Source organism: Herpailurus yagouaroundi, unplaced genomic scaffold (assembly GCF_014898765.1).
Source record: "Herpailurus yagouaroundi ecotype Mexico unplaced genomic scaffold, PumYag 483, whole genome shotgun sequence".
In the NCBI taxonomy this organism is placed as follows: Eukaryota; Metazoa; Chordata; class Mammalia; order Carnivora; family Felidae; genus Herpailurus; species Herpailurus yagouaroundi.
Window position 1 is genome coordinate 536452 of NW_024412700.1, and position 19397 is coordinate 555848.

Sequence of the window (19397 nt, forward strand, 5' to 3'; positions counted from 1 at the left end):
GGGGCGGCGCTGCGGGGGCGCCGGGCCAGCCCTCCCGCCGCGGGGCCCGCAGCTCCGAACGCCGGCGCGAACGCCACCTACCTCGCCGACTCCGCCGGGGAGAGCCGGGCCTCGGGGCGCCGGGGGCGGCCTCCCCCTCCCCGCCGAGGCCGCCGGGCTCGCCCTTGCTCAAAGCCCGGGAGCCGGGCGGGAGCGCCTACCTGGATGCAGTTGATGACGAAGGCGTGACCGCGGAACACCCGCTGCAGCGCTCCAGACTCGGCGTCGAAGGCGCGCGCGCGGGCGTCCCCGCTGCCGGTGAACACTGCGAACACAGGGCCACGCTGCCTCCACCTCCTCGGGGCGCCGCGGGGCGGGGAGCAGGGAGGGGCGGGGAGCAGGGAGGGGCGGGGCGGGAACGGTGACGCCCGTCCGCCCGCCTCACGGGGAAGCCAGAGGGTCCAAATAGGAACTAGCAGAAGCCCCTTGATAGGGAGGAGGCGGCACCTTCATTACCCTACCACGTGCCTGGCAATGCAGGGTGACCACCCCCTCCTTGCGCCACGGCCAGCTCCGCACGACTGCGGCTGCGCCGGCGCTGCCCTCTCAGGTGCTCCTACTCCTCCTGAGTACCAACCACCTCGACCCACGTTCCCCCTCAGACCATTTGGTGGAAGCCTTTTAAGCCTTTGGTGAGGCGTGGCTTCCCTGCTACAAGGCCCCTCCCTGCCTTGGGGTGGGGGCAGTCATACACCCCCACCATCTGAGCAGCCTACTGGGGCAAGGACCAACCAGAAATTCGTTCCTCCCCCTCCTCAGTAATGAACCTGGCCCTCCAAACAGAGCCTCTGGGGTTCGCTAGAGTGCCCCCGCCCAACCCCTCACAGGGGAAGCCCCCGGATTCCGCCTTCCTTGTGCCTTTTCCTACATTAGAACTTAGGTCAAGAGTTCCCAGACTCCGGTGATCACCTGGAAGGCTGGCTAAGACCGATTGCTGGGCCCACCTGAGTGTCTGTGTTAAAAGGTCTGGGAACCTACATGTCTAACCAGTTCCCGGTGCTGCTGCTGCTGGTCAGGGACCACACTGAGGACACTGACCATAAGAACTCCCTCGTTTATTTATTGTCTTAGCCTGGGTTCTCCCAGAAGTGAGCCCTGACACTAGGATCTGGGTGCAAACACTTTGGGAGCGCATTCCACGAGGTGGGGAGAGAAACAAGAAGGAAGGAGGCCCATACAAGGTGTATTAGTGAGCAGATGACTGCTGGGGCCCCTTGGGAGAGGGTGCAGAGCATGTCTCAGAGTTCCCCCCCGCCCCCGGCCCGGGGCCCCGGGGAGAGACAAGGATGCTGGACGACTAATCCACAGTTCCCATCAGTCATTGGTTGAGGGCCTCTCTTGTGGGTATCAGGAACCAGCCCTCCTCCGACCTGCTCCTCACAGGAAAACACCCTAGCACAGAGGACCTCAGTTACAGCAGCAGAAGTTACCCACAGCACCTGCTACCCCCACCCAGCAGCCTAGCGAGCCATGGGGCCTCCCTGGCCTCGGGGATCTATTCCTTACCCCACTAACTGCTTCACCTGTCTATTCCCAGCCTTGCTGCTAAAGCTGCTGGTGAATGTGGTTCTGGGGGGAGGGCGGGTTCCTTCCTGGGTCTCTTCTGTTCCTTTCTGCTTCCCCTCCCCCAACCCAGTGTGGCTGCTGGGCACCCTGTGGGCGAGAAGAGGGTCAGGAATTAAGTCTGGTCAGCCTGCACCCTGTGGGCAAAGACCACGGACCAATTTCCTTAATAGCGGGCAGCAGGTAGGGGCCGTCCCAGCTGCTGCCAAAGTGAGGCGCTCTGGACAGCTTTCATCTTTTTACATTAGAGGTTGTGACTTGGGAGCAGAGCCATAATCACACTTATAGGCTTGGACACAGGAAAAAGGAAAAAATAATTTTTCCGTGTCAGACACCTAAATCCTGAGGGCATCTCAGGCTCTATTTTCAGAGATCCACATTCTGTCTTCATCAAACACCTGTGCTGTGAAATCAACTGGAATTTTCTGCTGTGTCTCTTCCCACCCCTCTGCTCCCTCTGTGTGTGTATGTGTGTGTGTGTGTGTGTGTGTGTGTGTGTGTGTGTGTGTGTGTAAAAAGAGGGGGGAAGGCGGTGCTGATGGCAACACATAACGCTGGGGATTGTTTGGGGAAACAGATACGTTCAGGAACCCGGGAGCCCCACTCCCATGCAGGTGTGATGTGATGAGGTTGGGGGGGGACTGTTTTCTGGGCATGTCTGGGGGTGAACATGTGTCAAGCCCATAGGACAGAGCCAGTAAAGCTCAGGTGTGTCAGTTTGAGACCTGTGGGCCAGACAGTTTGTTGCCTACCCGATAAGCCAGTCTGTCTGTCTTTCTTCCCAAACTAGCCCTGATTCATCCTGGAAGCAATATCCCAGATAAGAGATTTTATTATTTAGTCCTTGCAGGCTGTGGTCAAAGAGGTATATGCACAGAGACTTTGGGCAGGGCTTCCAAGAAAGATCTTTTTTTGTTTTGTTTTGAGAGAGTGATAGAGTATGAGCAGGGGAGGGCCAGAGAGAGAGGGGGACACAGAATCTGAAGCAGGCTCCAGGCTCTGTCAGCACAGAGCCGGATGCGGGGCTTGAACTCATGAACTCCAATATCATGACTTGAGCTGAAGTCGGCTGCTTAACCAACTGAGCCACCCGAGTGCCCCTAAGAAAGATCTTTAAAGGGACCTCCTCAGCTGGAGCACCTGGGTGGCTCAGTCGGTTAAGCATCTGACTCTTGATGTTTGGCTCAGGTCATGATATATCACGGTTTGTGGGTTTGAGCCCCATGTTGGGCCCGCACTGAAAGTGTGGATTCTGCTTGGGATTCTCTCTTCCTCTCTAGACTCTCTGCCTCTCCCCTGCTCGTGCGCGCACTCTCTGTCTCTCTTTCAAAATAAATAAACTTTAAAAAAAAAAAAAAAGGATCTACTCAGCTAAGAGATGCATCCTTTTGCCCTTCCCTCTTCTTCCTGTCTAAAACATGACATGATGGCTGGAGCTCCAGCAGCTATATTAAACCATGAGGTCCCCTAAAGACTAGAAGATATGTACTAAGGGTGATGTGCAAAGTGATCAAAGGAGACTGGGTGCCTGACTGACTTGGTGCAACCATCCATTCCTGTCTAGACTGCCAGCCTCTGAAATTCTACCTGAGAAAAATAAACCACTGTTTCATTTAAAGCACTGTTATCTGGGCTCTTGTCTGTAGTCAAACCTAATGCCAGGTGAAGCCAAAGGCGCGCAGCCCTCAGGTCTGGCTGGAGTAAGTAGTCTCTGTTTCACTTAGAGAATTAGAATGTGTCCGTGAGACAGTGCTCTTAACCCTGGGACTTCTGACCATTCAGGCTGCTGCACGTTCTTGTGGGGTGCAAGTGGGGAGGAATCCCCACACCCTCGTTTGGACCTTCTTTGGAAATAACGCCGCAGGCACATGTACGTGGAGGGGGGTGGGCTGTTGGTCCTCCCGACTGGCCGCTGAGGCTCACGAAGGGAACAGTCGAGTAAGAAGCAGAGAGGCAGAGAGGCCCCGAGGGAGGGAGGACTTGGTAGGGTGAGGAGTGGAGGGCACAGGCAGGTTGGGGTGGTGTGGGGACCGCCGGGGACAAGGGTCACTTACAGGTGCCCGCATGGTATTTGAGGGCGCTCACGCTGTGTCCGTGGGCTGCAAACGTGCGCACGCGCTCCCCCGTGTCTGCCAGCCAGCACTTGACCGTCCTGTCCGCGCTGCCCGAGTACACGTGCCGGTTCACAAGCTGGGGGGAGGGGGGAGAAGGGCGGGTCACCACCAGACTTCCGGTCCTGCTGGCGGCAGCAGGCGACTCGAGGCCCCCTCCAAATCTCTCTGGCTAACAGGGGAGGGGCGTGTCCGGGTCTCCCTGGAAACCGGATGGGCAGGAAATGGCCCGGCCTGCGGGACCCACCCAGCGGCCCACTCCGGCGCCCAAGAATCCTGTCGCTTTGCCCTGGGCCAAGTCACTGACTCTGCCTGCGCCTCCCTCCGGGGGTGCAGAGCGGGCCTGTACAGCGCTCGGCACCCTAAGAGCAAGGACCACGAAAGGTTCGCGGTGCTGTCATTACGGCTTCAGCAGCTCCCTACTGAAGAAGAGGCAGTGCCTGGGAAGGTTAACGCGAATCCACCCGCGGCCACGGCCAGGCGGCCCCAGGGGTTTCCGGCTGAGGAAAGGGCTCCCGGGGCGGGGCTCTCACTCTGCACCTTTGCACGCAGAGGTGCATATTGGAAAGAGAAAGGTCTAGAGGTACCCTGACTGGCCGCAGTTATGTCCAAGGTAGATCTTTGCCCCCCGGGGGGCCGTCCCTGGGTCCTGACCTCCTGCGCCTGGGGCTGCCCTGGTGGGGAGGGAGGAGGCCCTGGAGACAGGCTCCCCCACTTCCCGCCCGCCCTGGCTCACTAGAGTGGCATTCCCAGCCCTGCTTGGTGTGGCGGGAGGTAAGGAAAGGGCCTGGGAGAGAAGGGAAGGGGCTTGGGGAGGCCCCCTCCCAGGAGCACCCCCTGCCAAGGTAGTGTACTGGCCCAAGAACTGCAAAGAAAGACTATTAAAAGAACCCTGCATATTCCTCTAGACAAAACCCCATGCAGCACCTCTGGGTAGCAGTGATGCAGAGAAGCGAAAGTTGGGTGAGGAGGGCAGGCGAGAAGCTCTGGAGAGAGCTCTTCCTGATGGTGCCAGGGCCCAGAGACCCCTGGGGGCGTAGGAAAGATGAGGCCCTTCCCAAGGGGGGGTGGGGGCAGCAGGCAGCCGGCCTGGAGCATGCACAGGCTGGCCACCGGCCTCCTCCACCTGCCCCAGGCCCTCCTAGCTTGAGAGCCCGATCCCGGCCACGCTCTGGGCCGCTTTCCACTCCGGTTCCCACCGCTGACCCGGTTTCCCCACGTCATCTCCCAGTTTAAATCCCAGAGGACAGGACTCTCGCTAGCCCAGGTTCTAGTTCCACCCGCAGCCACGGCACAGGTCAGACCTGGCTTTGGGCCACTCACTGCAGCACAGGTGGTGGGACCTCGAGGAATACACTCGGCCTCCTGGAGGCGGAGGCTGCCGCTGGTTTCCGGAGGACACAAGGGGGGGGGGACACAGACAGGGCCCCTCTCCCCGGCCCTGCCCTACAGTCCTGATAGTTTACGACTGGCCCCGGCCAACAGAGCCTGACTTCCGGCCTCTCTTATTGTCCCCTCCCCAAGAACAGGGACACGTGTGACACCCGCATGCCCAAGGGGCTCCAGCAGGGCTCAGGACGGCACTCAGTCTTCTGGCTATCTGCAGCACCCTGCAGGGGCTCAGCTCCTGCCCATGTTCCAGCGTCCCTGTGCTGTCCTCTTTCTTTGTGGGCAAGCCGCCCCCGGGATGCCTCCTCACGCCGCCCCCCACACTGTGCCTGCCCCCTGCCCCGTGTTTCCTGACCATTCCCCGGCATCTGTCGCTGTCCCCAGCATCCGCGGCTGCGTGCCGCTCAGCCCACGCAGAGGAGGTGCTGAGACTCCGCGGCTGCCCCGGCGGAGGGGAGCTATCTCTTGCTCCCCACGTAGCGTGTCCCAACAACGTGGGGCCTGCCACGCTGTGTTTAAAAGTGACCAAGCAGGGGCGCCTGGGTGGCGCAGTCGGTTGAGCGTCCGACTTCAGCCAGGTCACGATCTCGCGGTCCGTGAGTTCGAGCCCCGCGTCGGGCTCTGGGCTGATGGCTCAGAGCCTGGAGCCTGTTTCCGATTCTGTGTCTCCCTCTCTCTCTGCCCCTCCCCCATTCATGCTCTGTCTCTCTCTGTCCCAAAAATAAATAAAAAACGTTGAAAAAAATAAAAATAAATAAATAAATAAATAAAGTGACCAAGCAGCACAATTTCAGAGCACAAATCCGAGGCCAAGGAAACGCTCCAACCCTGTCGTCCTTGGCTGCGTGAGGCCTCGCCGTTCCCTTGGGCTGCTTTCCCGGGGGGACGCCCACAGGGAACAGCGGGGCAGTTTGGGGAGGCCAGAGGAGGCCCGAGGCAGATGGGGAAGCAGACAGACCCTGACGAGGGCCTATCACAAAGGACACAGGTCCTGCAAGACCTCCCTCAGCCAAGACAGCTCCGAGGGGGTGGGGCTCACGGGCCACGCCCCTGCCACGGGATCCACCCAAACAGGCGGCAGGATGAGGCTTGTGAGCCTGGGACTCTGCCGTGGAGGCCCTGGGGTGCACGCCTCTCCCCCCTCAGCTCACAGCAGCAAGTGCACCAGTTGCTCTAACCCGGGGTTAGAGGAGCCACCGGGCCAGCCTGCGGGGCACAGCGGGGCTCTGGACAGTCCACCTCCTGGGCAGAACTGCTAGAAGAGGCCCCCTGACTCCCCCACGGTTCAGGCCCCGTCGCACTTTTCTAAGCTGCTGGTCACGAGGACAGGTGACGTGTTCAGCCCCAGGTACCAATCCTCCTCTGCCCCTTACCAGCTGTGAGGCGTGCGGCAAGCTGCTGACCCTCTCTGAGCCTCTGTCCTCGCACGTGCCCCATGAGAAAATGTAAGCACGTCTGTTAGATGCTTAACAGCAGCAGACACAAGCAGAACAAGCCACGCACGGGCCACCGTGCTGTGCCTACAGCGAATCCATTGGATCCTCTCAACCCCTGGGGGTGAGCGCCACTTCACGCTCAGAGGCCCCGAGCCAAAATCTTGGGGCCGGACGTGTTTCAGGAGCTTTTGGATTTTAGCAGCACGCTCCTGTCTCTACGGCAACAGGGTGCATATTCCCAGGAAGCGGGCAAAAGCGAATTGCGACGAGCCTCCTCTCTGTCCAGGCTTTGCCACCAACTAAGTTTTGCTGCCGAGCCTAAATCTTTAAGAAGGCTTCAGGTTTTAGAACGTTTGCATTAAGGAATCGTGGACCGGGGGCTCGTGGGTCGGTAGACCTAGTCCTCACCTAACGTGTGAGGAGACCAGAATTCGCGTGTGGAGCACAGCCTTAACCCCCGGATCTGTGAACGTGACTGTATTTGGAGACAGGGTCTCGAAGGAGGTGGCTAAGTGAACTTGAATTCACTAGGGTGGCCGTCTCATCCGGTCGGACCGGTGTCCTTGTCAGCAGAGGAATTCTGGATGCGGAGGGGAGACCGCGTGAGGACGCAGGGAGAAGACGTCCGGCTACAAGCTGGCACCTTGGCCTTGGCCTTCCAGCCTCCAGAACCATGAGACCCTCCATCTCCATTGTCTGAGCCCCACCCCTCTCCCCCGGTCCGTGGCAGCTGGGAGGATGCCTCCCTGGCGGACAGGCAAGGGCCGGGCGGATCTCACCTCCAGACAGATGACAGGGCCCTGGTGCTCCCTGAACACCCGCAGCTGTTCCCCGCTCAGGATGTCCCAGGCGCGGATGGTGGCGTCGGTGCTGCCGGTGAAGGCCGTGTGACTGGGCGTGTCCAGCACAAGGCAGAGCACGGCGCCTGTGTGGCCCCGCAGCGTCTGCCAGCAGCCGCCGCCGGCCACCTGCCACACCCTGGCCGTGCCGTCCGTGCTGCCCGTCACCAGCAGCCCCCCGGCCTCCTCGGCGCAGGGGGCCCCGGGCAGGTCCCATGGGGCGGAGTAGGCGAGGGTCAACACGCAGTTGCGGTGGCCCCGGAACTCCTGGGACACCTGCCCCTTGTCCACGCTCCAGGCTCGAGCTGTCCGGTCGTAGGAGCCGCTGAACAGCTGGTTGTCGGCCACCAGGATCCTGGAAGAAAGAGGGAAGGGCAGGAGTCACACCGTGCAGGGCAGCCCCACGGCCCGTCCCAGGGGCCCTTTGTCTGCCGTCCCGCGTGTCCAGGGAGCCCAGGGAACTTCGTGTGGGAGGAGCAGAGGGGCCCCCCCGAGCGGGACGTGGCCACCACGCGCCGTCTCGTTTTGGTGAATGCTAAGAAGCCCTCGGAACATACACGTCTGTCTTCACGCGGCGCTCCGCGTAACGTCCCGGGCTCTGTCCACACACCCGCCCAGGGGAGCGGCTGAGGGAGCACCTGGAACCGGCGTGTGTGGCCAGTGTGGGGGCAGAGCCGTCAGGACCCCGCGCCTCACCCTCAGAGGCGCCCGGTGCTCCCTCTGCCGGCGAGCCTGGTGCAGGTAGGGGGAGGGCCGGACCTCAAGGAGAGCAGACGTCCCGCCCGCACGCGGCCCATGCCGGTCTCTGCTGGGCGGTCCTCACGGCCCACGGGTCATTAGGGAGGCCGAGCGCACCGTGACACGCGCTCTGTGTCCGACTCCCTTCTTCCCTGACACCCAGTAGGTATGGTTTTCATGACAGGCGTATCTCTAACAGAAAGTGATGAGTTGACACCACGTGGCATCAGAGGTGATGCCCTGGAGACCTGAGTCCTGCCCCGTCGGGCCCGGCAGGAGAAGGCAGAGACCCCAAGGCCTGGCCGGTGCCCCACCCCCACCCCCGCCAAACGCACACACCCGGCCCGGCTCTGAAAACATGGGAAGAAGTGAATTCCACGTGGTGGCCCCAGGGATACTGCACAGTCATGAGCACTTACTTCGTGATGCAATACACTAAGACTTAGTATCTACGCAGAACTATCAGGTTTTGTTTGTTTTTTTTAAGTCTATTTCTTTATTTTGAGAGAGAGAGAAAGACAGAAAGATCAGGGGAGAGGCAGAGGAGAGGGAGAAAGAGAGAGAGAGAGAGAGAGGGAGAATCCCGAGCAGGCTCCATGCTGTCAGCACAGACCTTGTCTCAGGGCTCAGACCCACGAACCGTGAGATCATGACCTGAGCTGAAACCAAGAGTCAGCCGCTTAACCACCTGAGCCACCCAGGCGCCCCCAGAACTATCAGTTTGGAACAGCAACCTCTCAAAAGTGGTGTGTGTGTGCTCAGCCTAAGCCTGGCAGACTAGAATTTCTAGCCTTCATTGTCCGGGTTTGCTTTTGAGGAGCAACTGATAGTTTCCGGCAACAACCTGAGAGCAAGCTGGTCACCTGAGATATGGCCTGTCCTGTCCGCCCCAGCCCCAGCCCCAGTGGGAGAATCCCACACACCCGTGCTTTTCCTTAGTCACTAACTTTTTTTTTTTAATGTTTTATTTATTTTTGAGACAGAGAGAGACAGAGCATGAGCAGGGAAGGGGCAGAGAGAGAGGGAGACACAGAATCCGAAGCAGGCTCCAGGCTCTGAGCTGTCAGCACAGAGCCCGACACGGGGCTCGAACTCACCGAGTGTGAGATCATGACCTGAGCTGAGGTCGGACGCTCAACTGACTGAGCCACCCAGGCGCCCCATCACTAACTTCTTCCTCAAGGAAGAGCTTCGGGAAATGGCCAGCAGGAGGTATGACCCCCTCGGCCACCTGTGTCATCGGGGCCCTGATCCTCAGTGTCCGGACCTCACTTGCTCTAGCTAAAGAGGCAGAAGAATAGAAGCCCGGATGCTGGGGGTGCCCGGGTGGCTCAGTCGGTTGAGTGTCCAACTTCAGCTCAGGTCATGATCTCCCAGTTTATGAGTTCGAGCCCCGCGTTGGGCTTTGTGCCGACAGCTCGGAGCCTGCTTTGGATTCTCTGTGTGTGTGTGTGTGTGTGTGTGTGTGTGTGTGTGTGTGTGTGTGTGTCTGCCCCTCCCCTGCTTGTGCTCTCACTCTCTCAACAATAAATAAACATTAAAAAAAAATTAAAATAAATTTAAAAAGCAATGCAGACGCTGGAAGGCACGAGGGCTCCCTCCAGGCCTTCTTCTCCACTCAGAAGCATCCTGAGCCAACACAACCCCCGGTCTTTCTACTGAGAGATGTTACCTGGTTCCTGCCGGGTAATAAGGTTCTGACCGCAGGCAGCACCACAGGCAGCTGGTACCCCAGTCAGTTAATGGTCGGTCTGGCCCCCCATTCCCTCCCACCGAGCCCTAAACCACTGGGCCAGTTTCTCACGCTGACCCAGCCTGTGAATCACACAAGCAGTGTCCCCTGTGACTGAGAACAGCCCTCCCTCTCCACCTGCCCTGGCCCAGCCCCTGACCCCTTTCCCTGACTGACTCAGCACACCCCCCAGGAAGTCCCCACCCCCATCAGAGAGGCCTCGAGGGCCTGCGCGCAGGTGCCCGTCCCCCCTGGTTATACCGGGCCCTCCCTCCGGAGTTTAAGACAGCCACCACAATTTGCATAAATAGTGTCAAATTGATCTGATCAGCAAAGGAATTTTCACGGCTCAGCTCAGACCCAAATTCAAGGAAAACTTCCAACCTCCTTGAGGAGGGGGTGGCATATTTCAACCACAACACAGAAAGGAGAGGTTTAAAACCACTCTGGGCTCTATCTTCAGAACCAAAGCAAAGCCCCCGGTCCACCATCAGGTACCTGTTAAGCCACTTTGTCTGGAATTTGTTCACATCAGGAGGGGCCGTGGCCTCCAATGCCTTTCCCCGTGCCTAGCAGTGGGGCCCCCAGGTCGGGCATCCCTTCCCCGACCTCCTCCCGGACCCCCACATGCAGCCGGGGGACATCCGTCCTGAGCCTCCGTGGCCACGCGCTCCCGACGACCTCCGCGCACGTCCACGGGCAGGCCTCCCCGGCGCTCAGCTCCTCCGGGGCAGGGGGTCCCCGGCCACGCTGACCTGTTCACGATGGACGTGTGTCCCCGGAACACCTGCAGGCACTGGCCGGTCCGCACGTCCCACTTCCGGATGGTACAGTCAGCGCTGCACGTGAAGGCGGCCTCGTCCTCCAGGTGGCAGAAGGTCACGTAGCTCTCGTGGCCTGCGGACGAGGCGGACACGTGAGTGTTCCAGGCCGTGGCAACTCTCGCGGGGGCAGGGAGTGTCTCAGGCGAGTCCGGAGCGACTGGCCCTTTGCAGGGACGATCGACGAGTCCAGTCTGGGAATCTTGGGAGCGATGGGGCACCAGGAGAAATTCAGGGGGCACTCTCCCTGCCCCCGATCTTTTTTAAAAAACGTTTATTTATTTTGGGAGAGAGAGAGTGCAGGGAAGCGGCAGAGAGAGAAGGAGAGGGTATCGAGCAGGCTTCACCCTGTCAGCACGGAGCCTGAGGCAAGGCTAAAACCCACAAACCGTGAGATCATGACCTGAGATCAAGAGTCGCCACCCACTGAGCCACCCAGGCGCCCCTACCCCCATCCCTCTGTTCCTTGCTCTTCGTCTTTCTCTGTCTTCCTCCTCCCTCCTCTTCTTCCCTCCCCCTTCCTCACTGGTTCCTTTCAGTCTTCAAACTTCGCAGGGGTTTGAATCCACTTAGTCACTGAACAACCCGGTGTCCCAGAGGCAGGAGGCAAGGAGACCCAGGGCACACCTAACGCCTGGCTTAGCTCCTGGTGCAGGCCCGGTCTCACCCCTCCGCACCCCCGTCTCCTGATGGGCCCTGGGAAGAGTAACAGTGCCCGCCTCCCAGGGTGGCTGTGCAGACGCAGTGCATGCTGGATGGTGGCTGTTCTTATGTTTGGGAAGAGACACTGGTCCCAAAGGTATCAGGCCCTGATTCTTGGAAACGAAACGTTACCTTGCTTGGGGGGGGGGGGGGACACATTGCAGATGTAATGAAGGATTCTGAGATGAGGACAGTATCCTAGATTCTCAGGGTGGCCAGAAATACCACCACAAGTGTCCCTGTAAGAAGGGGCAGAAGGAGATGTGAGGAACCCACAGAGAAGCCGCTGTGGAAACAGCAGTGACCGGAGGTGCCCTGAACATGGCTGATGCCACCCAAGCCAAGGAGCACCCAGCGGCCACCGGAAACTGGCAGAGGCGACCAGCTCTCCCCTGCAGGGTTCAGAGGGACAGTGGCCCTGCCAACACCTCGGCTTTGGCCCAGCGACACCGATTTTGGATCTCTGGCCTCCAGAACCGGACCGGAATAAACTTGTGTCTTAGGGCACCCAGTGTGACCAGTGGTCAGAGCAGCCGCAGGGAACTAATACAGAAGCAGAAACGACTAAGGCATTTTCTCTGCCCTCGAAGAGAGTACTGGCCCCGAAGGACAGACAGCGACAGGACATGTGCTGGACAGGGCATGACAGGGTCAACAGAGCAGAAGCCTGGGTGTCACAGTGCCTATGTGGGGAGGAGAGAGGAGAGTGTCCCGCAACAGAAGATGTCACACACCAATCCAAGAAGGGACCCCGAGGCCAGAATTTAGGTGCTTGGCAGAAACGGTGGATCCCGCACGGATACAGCGAGGGTGGAGGTCTAGGGCAGAGGGAGGGCCACACAGAGCCTGGGGTCTTGGCCAAGTGCACCTGCCCATCCAACTGCTCACAGTGCAATTGTCAGTCTTTTGACTGTCACCGTGGCTGTGGGATCAAGGCTCACAGAGCAGCTCTGGAAGCTGTCAGGTGCCCTGTCATAGGAGGCCTGTCCTTCAGGTCAACACGTTTCCACTTCGGATAACCACTCTTGATAGCAAACTGAACCTGAGTGTATTTTTAGAAGAATCCAGGGACCAGAAAACCAATAGAATCAAAGGAATGTTTGACTTAAGATCCATTTCACAGAGAAAGAAATTGATGAGTTCAAATATCTACACGCGTGGGCTATATTAATTACGCTGAAGATTGCAGTCAAGGGGCACCTGGGTGGCTCGGTCGGTTGAACGTCCAACTCTTGATTTTGGCTCAGGTCATGGTCCCAGGGTTGTGGGCCCAAGCCCTGTGTCAGGCTCCATGCCGAGCATAGAGCCTGCTTGAGATTCCCTCTCTCTCTCTGTCTGTCAAATGAATAAAATGGTATCAGATAGGGATTCAGAATCTCCTGGGCAGTTTCAAGCTGATTTGCACTTTTTGGGGGGCCCTGGGTTTTAGTTTAGTTGCTCTTGGAAGAACCCAACTCCCTGGGTTTTAGGAAACAGAATTTAAAAAAAAAAAAAAAAAAAAAAGGAAGACATGTTTTTCAGTCTTCTTGGATAGCATATACCAGACCTCTAAGAGAACGACGTTTGTGTGAATTAAGTAAACACTTGAAGAGGGCGCAGATTATGTTTCCCTTAAAATACACGTCAGTTTAAAAGTCGAGGGCAAAATGTGTTTGGCAAAACACAGCCCAGCTTTTTTGCCAACCCCAAAATGTTTATAAAACATTTTAAGATTGTCAACAAACTTTCCCTGAAACCAGAGCTGCCGTGGGGAGGGCTCAGCGCCGTCTGAGGAACCACCTGGCTTGCTCAGCGTGGCTGGAAGGCAGCCCGGCGTCCCCAGGGCAGGCGGGCGCGGGCCAGGCGACCCCTGCGGGAACACCCCGCAGTCTCCTACCCACCCCGTGCAGCCCGGCGCCAGCCAAGCCAGGAGACGCTTCCACAGGGGCATCGGCCCCTTTCTGGCCGCTTCCGTCCTGCCTCAACAGCATCTGACAGCAGGAAGGCAAAGTGCCAAGTGTACAGGAGGCCAAGAAAGGCACTGGAAAACAGTGTGGCGAGTAAACCATGGCATCTCCACTCAATGAAGCCATAGCCACCAGCCCAGGCATGGGAAGGCCATGAGATGTGGGACCGATTATATGACCCGTGGAAGCCAAAAAAAAAAAAAAAAAAAAAAAAGAAAAGAAAAAAAAGATATATACAATAAAAATATAAACACCTAGAAACAAAGACTTGAAGAAAAGAGTTAATAATGAAAAGAATTTCTTCGATGTAAAAAAAAAAAAAAAAAAAATCTCATGTCTGAAGCCGGGCCAGGCTGACCCTCTGCCCTCTCGGGCGCCTGGCCCTGGGCTGGATGAGGCTCCCCACGGCGGTCAAGGCCCTCCCAGGGACAAGCCCCTTCCTGTGCGCCAGGCACCCCCACATCTGAAAACCCACACTGAACGAGTCCCAGCTCCGAGCCCTGCCCGCAGACGCTGCAGAGCGGGTCCCTGCCTGCAACCCACGGGCCGTGTGACAGGGTCCACCGCCCCCAGCCTACGGGGTCACGGGGATGGGGGAGGCTGGGGAGAAGGAGGGCCCATCAAGTCTCCAGGGTCCACAGCGCTGCCACCACCACCACCACCACGAGCTGTTGGAATTGTGTAGAATAAGCAAAACAAAGCCAAACTAAAAATAAACATTTTTGAAGGGATAAAGAATGCAGATAAGACGCAACTATTATGTTCAAAAGGACAGGCTGAGGCCAGGGGTTTTCCGTTTCTGCCAATGTCATCCGGCCCTCCCCGCCTCCCTGGCAGCGCCCCTCAGACTCGCTGGAGGCTCCAAGTGGCCCCTCCACGTGCTGGAGAGACCGCTCAGGGCATCGGCCACCCAGGGGCCGCGGTGGCAGAGGTGGGCTGGCTGGCGTGGGCCCCACCGGAGCTGGAACGTGCGTCCGACTCACTTGGCTTGAAAAGCGAATCCGCTTTCCCTCTGTGTCCCTGGCAAGTCTTGGGTCTCCCCCGGTGGGGGGGGGGGGGGGGGGGGGGGGGGGGGGGGGGCTACAGGCTGCTCACTGCGGTTCCCCCACCCCCTGGTGGCTCCCCCGCCCCCCCAGCTGCCCGCTGGGTTCAGACAGCTGGGAGCCCCAGCAGGAGGCTTTAGGGCCGGATCTGTTGGCCTGCAGCCATGCTCACACCTCCCTGGAGGGAGGCCTCTCGGCAGCAGCCTTCCGGGGCTACAGTGAACTTCCCAGCCTTGCTCCTTCGGGGCTAGGAGGGATGACCCCTTGACCCCTGCTGGTGAACCACAGGTCCTGCGGTTCCCCTATGCTATGCCCACATCTGGCAAGTGTCTCTATTAACCTCTCCTTGAGCTATACCATCTTGAGGGTGCCATTTTGTTTCCAGCCGGGACCCGCCTCACGGAGCCGCCTTGGTGATGGGCCAGAGCAGTGAGCCCAGAGCACGGAAGGGGTGGCTGAAACGGACGGTGTCGGACAAAACCAGCAAAGAGTCCGCTTCGGGCCACCTGCCCCGAGCTCCCAGCCAGGACAGGCTGGTGCTCTTGTCGCTGCGGCTGCCACCGGCGCTGTCGTCCCGCCTGGCTTCTGTCAGCCCACGCCCTCAACCAGGCGGCCTCGACCTGTGCCCTCCTCACGCCACACCCCCAGACAGCGGTCTCCCAAGAGCTGCAGAAATGAAATCACCCAGCCGGGCTTCCTTCACATCCATCCTTAAAACCGCATTTTGATGGAACTCTTCTTTGACAAAGTTACTAATGATCCATGTCTGAGAGCCTTCCCTGCGCCCCGAGAGCTTCCCTTGTCGGTATATACACAAAGGGCCTGGAAGAGATGTTTGCACGGCCAAGTTCACGGCAGTGAACTACTCTCGCGAAAGTCAAGTGAAAGCAACCCAAGTGTCCACCGACGGGCGAACGGGCAAAAAAAAAATGCAACAACAAAACAGTTCACAGCCTTCAGAAGGAAGGAAACCCTGACACCTGCTACAGCATGGACGAACCTCGAAAACATCATGCTCAGTGGGATGAACCAGTCACCAAAAGAGAAACACTATATGACTGCACTGTGCGGGGTCCCCAGAGCAGTCAGATCCACAGAGGCAGAGAGCAGAATGAATGTGGGGGGCGGGAGAAATGGGGTTATTGTTCAAAGGGGACACAGTTTCAGTTTTACAAGATGACCAAGTTCTGGAGATGGGTAGTGGTAATGGCAGGACATTATGAGAGATTCATATCTCCAAACTGTACACTTAAAAATGGTCAAGATGGTAAATTTGATGCTACATGTTTTCTATTATAGTTAAAAATTGGGGCACCTGGGTGGCTCGGTCGGTTAAGCACCCACCCTCAGCTCAGATCATGATCTCTCAGTTCCTTAGTTCGAGCGCCGCGACAGGCTCTCTGATGTCAGCACAGAGCCTGCTTCAGATCCTGTCTCCCTCTCTCTGTGTCCCTTCCCTGCTCACACACACACTCTCTCTCTCTCTCTCTCTCTCTCTCTCTCTCTCTCAAAAATAAATAAACGTTTAAAAAGTTTAAGAAGAAGGGGCACCTGGGTGGCTCAGTCAGTCAAGCGTCCGACTTCGGCTCAGGTCATGATCTCATGGCTCGTGAGTTCGAGCCCTGCGTCGGGCTCTGTGCTGACAGCTCAGAGCCTGGAGCCTGCGTCGGATTCTGGGTCTCCCTCTCTCTCTGCCCCTCCTCCACTTGTGCTCTGTCTCTCTCTCAAAAATAAATAAAACATCAAAAAATAGATAAACATAAAAAATAAAAATAAGTAAGATTGTCCATTCCCTTCCAGGTCCACCTGGGCCAACAGGTGAGCCCTGACTACCTCAGCGCAGACTTCCTGCTTTATCTTAAGTTCAAGTGCACAAAGCCCCCCAAGTTTAGCAACCCAACCTGCAAACTCTCTGGGGCAGCCATCTCCAAATCTCACACAGGCACCCGGTAGAGCCAAGGGAGGGGTGCGGGCTCCGGCCAATGCCGTCCTGACTGCGTAAATGCGGGAGCACTGCTTAGCCCTTTGGAGCCTCAGTTTCCTCATCCACAAATGGGGATAATAAGGCTGTGAGAAGCAAACGAGGAAGAGCTTTGGAGCTGGCCAGGTACAGTGCCAACGAGACCCTCTTATTTGTTTCGGGCGTGTTGATGTAGGCACGGAAGGTCAGACAACTAGTATGAGTCAGGAACTATTTGTTCATTGTTTTAATCCCCGCCCCCCCCCCAAAACACACACAACCTCATAAGGCTAGATGACTATTGTATCACCCCCAATTCACAGATAAAGAAACCAAGGCAAGAGAAGTAATGAGATTCGAGCGGGAGCAGCCCAGCTCCAGAGCCACCTCCTAGTAACGGCCCCTCCCGCTCCCTGGTGGCGAGTAGGGGTCAATCTGATGGGCAGACGCCCACCAAGGCTTCCAGTAATTAGGGGTGTGCAGTTTGTTCACATGGAATTAAAAACAAACAAGCACCCCTATCTTGCTAGAAGATACTGTTAGGAGACAAGGACGCTGTGGGACAACCACAGTGGGTTGGAACCTTCAAGCTGGGTCCCTTGCCACGCAGGAAGAGACCAGGAGGGGGGCCGCCATTTTGGGAAATGCTGCCTACCCCATTGAGCCAATGAAGTGCCCCAAATGAGCAGGTACGCGAGGGGGAAAGGGAAATTACATTAAATACAATTCTTCCCTTTACAGAATAATTGTCAGTTAAACCTGCTTTTTCTCCCCTTAAACCTGCTTTTCTTCACCTAGAGGTCACCGACCGCATTTGAAAGCCAGCTCTATTTTCTTTAAAAAGAAATTTTTTTTAAATGTTTATCTTTGAGAGGGGGGGGGGGAGGGGCAGAGAGAGAGAGAGGGAGACACAATGGGAAGCAGGCTCCAGGCTCCGAGCTGTCAGCAGAGCCCAACATGGGGCCCGAACCCAGGAACGGCGAGATCACGACCTGAGCCAGAGTCGGACCCTTAACCCACTGAGCCGCCCAGGCGCCCTCAGTTCCATTTTCTGAGAAAGCAGAACTGCTGCGGGTCAGAAGCTAGGAGCAAGGACTACTGCACATCCAAACTGACTCTTTTCTAAGTTACTATCAGTGTGACTTGGTGAGAAGGCAAGGTTATTCTGTACCTTCTGTCCAAGAAAATTCTTGAAGTGCCGATCTTTATAGCAGCAGAAACGATTCGGGTAAGTGCTCGGCAGTTTCTCAGTTTGATGGAGTTTTCCTGTTGAGGGGGATGGCTCTCAGCCAGGGCACGGAGGCTGTTGGCGTCCTCTGGGGACAAGCCACTGTGAGGGCCACAAAGCGGGTGTGTTTCGGTTGTTGCCAGGCACAGAGCTGGGTGGTGAGGACAGGGCAGAGCTGGGCAGGAGGGCGGGCCCTGGAGGCTCGGCCCAGGCTCTGGAACTGCCCACCAGGCCAGAACCACTCTGGAAAGGCCTGGAGCTCAACTAGGGAGGAAACGCACCTACGAACTGGGCTCCCACCATGGGCACCAGCCCCAAGGTCTCCCCGGGGGCAGTGTGCCTCAGACCCACCCAGGAGCTTGTTAGAGGTGCAAATTCTAGAGTCCTACACTATGGGCCCACCGAAACTGCAACCTGGAAATGTACATTGCTGAAAGCCCTCCAGACGAGTCTCGTGTCTGGGGGGCGATGCGGCTAGATTTTAAATTCTGAACAGACCTGGTGCACCTGGGTGGCTCAATCGGCCCGGCCTCAGCTCAGGTCACGATCTCGCAGTTTGTGGGTTCGAGCCCCGCGTCGGGCTCTGTGCTGACAGCTCGGAGCCTGGAGCCTGCTTCGGATCCTGTGTCTCTCTCTCCCCCTGCCCCTTCCCCCCTCACGCTCTGTCTCTCTCCATCTCTCAAAAATGAATAAACGTTAAAAAATTTAAATACATTTTGGACAGATCTTAGCTCTTCCAGATTTGGGTCAGTGCCTGTCAATCTGTGCGATGTTGGGGCAGGGGGTGGCCAGGAATGTGTGTTGGTTTGTACCAGAATTTCCCGTCTCCACACCGACCCCCAAGTAACAGGCAATCCAAAATCCATTTCTCCCAGGCTTTGAAATATCTCCCATAACTGCTTTTATTTAAAACCAACAGGGTTATCATCTGCCACTAATGAAGCTCCCTGTGCCTACATGGCTTGGAAGGCCCGGGGAGGCCACTCGGGACTTGCTGGTTATGGTGGAAATACCAGGCGGTTATACACACCCGCCGCGAGGAGAGCCTTGTGCTTCAAGGGGCTACTACCTGCCCTCGGGACAACAGCGACAGGGCTGGAGAGGGACCTCACAGTCCTGCAGTGCGGACACGTCACAGGGACCCACAGAAAGAAACGCATGGATCCTCCAGTGTGACGAAGTACACAGATACAAACCAACACGTGTGCGTTTGTGAAACTTCTATAAAACAACATGTCCACCTACTACGTGTGCCTCCTGCCCCCGCATCGTGTTTCCAGATATGCTAACCCCCTTCTGAGAAACTTTGATCCATTCCTCTCCCACACCCCTTCATTCTCCAGCAGAAGAAACGAGGCTGCAGGGAGGGCGGGGCAGGGCCGTCAGATGGGGAAGGGAGGGGGGTTCACATTTCAACCCTCCCCTCCCTCCCCCACAGGCTGCGTGACCCCGGGCAACTTATTTCCGGAATGCCTCGGTTTCCCCGTCTGCCCGCCCGAGGGGGATAACAGCCGCGTGAGGCCTGCACACTGCAGTGCTCCGTGCGGCGGGGTGGGGGGCTTGGCAAGCCCTGGTGCTGACCACAATGGCTCCTAGAGTTAAGGTCCCGGCCAAACGCCCCAGGGACAGAGAGAGGCAGGGGAAGGCGCTGCCTAGCCACGGGAGCGCGCCGAGGTGCGATTCCCGGTGGGGCGTTACAGCCGTGGTACCGGAAATGATTTCCCCGCACTGGGCTGACAGGTGACGGAAGCCCCACGCAGCGGGCGCCCCTCGGACCACGGGTCGGGGTCACGGCCGGCTGGGCACTCCCGCCCCGCGCAGCCCGCGGCGCGCTGGGCCCCGGGCGGGCG

At 57.8% G+C, this 19397-nt stretch overlaps 1 protein-coding gene across 1 annotated transcript in view; it reads right to left on the reverse strand.

The window, feature by feature from the left end:
• Positions 1–1079: 1079 nt before the first annotated feature.
• The window catches only part of WDR86 (WD repeat domain 86), a 31285-nt gene continuing 12967 nt past the window's right edge, over positions 1080–19397 (reverse strand). Inside the window, exons 3-7 of the mRNA XM_040464521.1 lie at positions 17727–17748; positions 10603–10747; positions 7318–7732; positions 3657–3792; positions 1080–1431 (exon numbers count right to left, since the gene is read on the reverse strand). Of these exons, the coding sequence (XP_040320455.1) occupies positions 1358–1431; positions 3657–3792; positions 7318–7732; positions 10603–10747; positions 17727–17748 (792 nt within the window). The 3' untranslated portion in view covers positions 1080–1357. The remainder of the gene's footprint in view (positions 1432–3656; positions 3793–7317; positions 7733–10602; positions 10748–17726; positions 17749–19397) is intronic.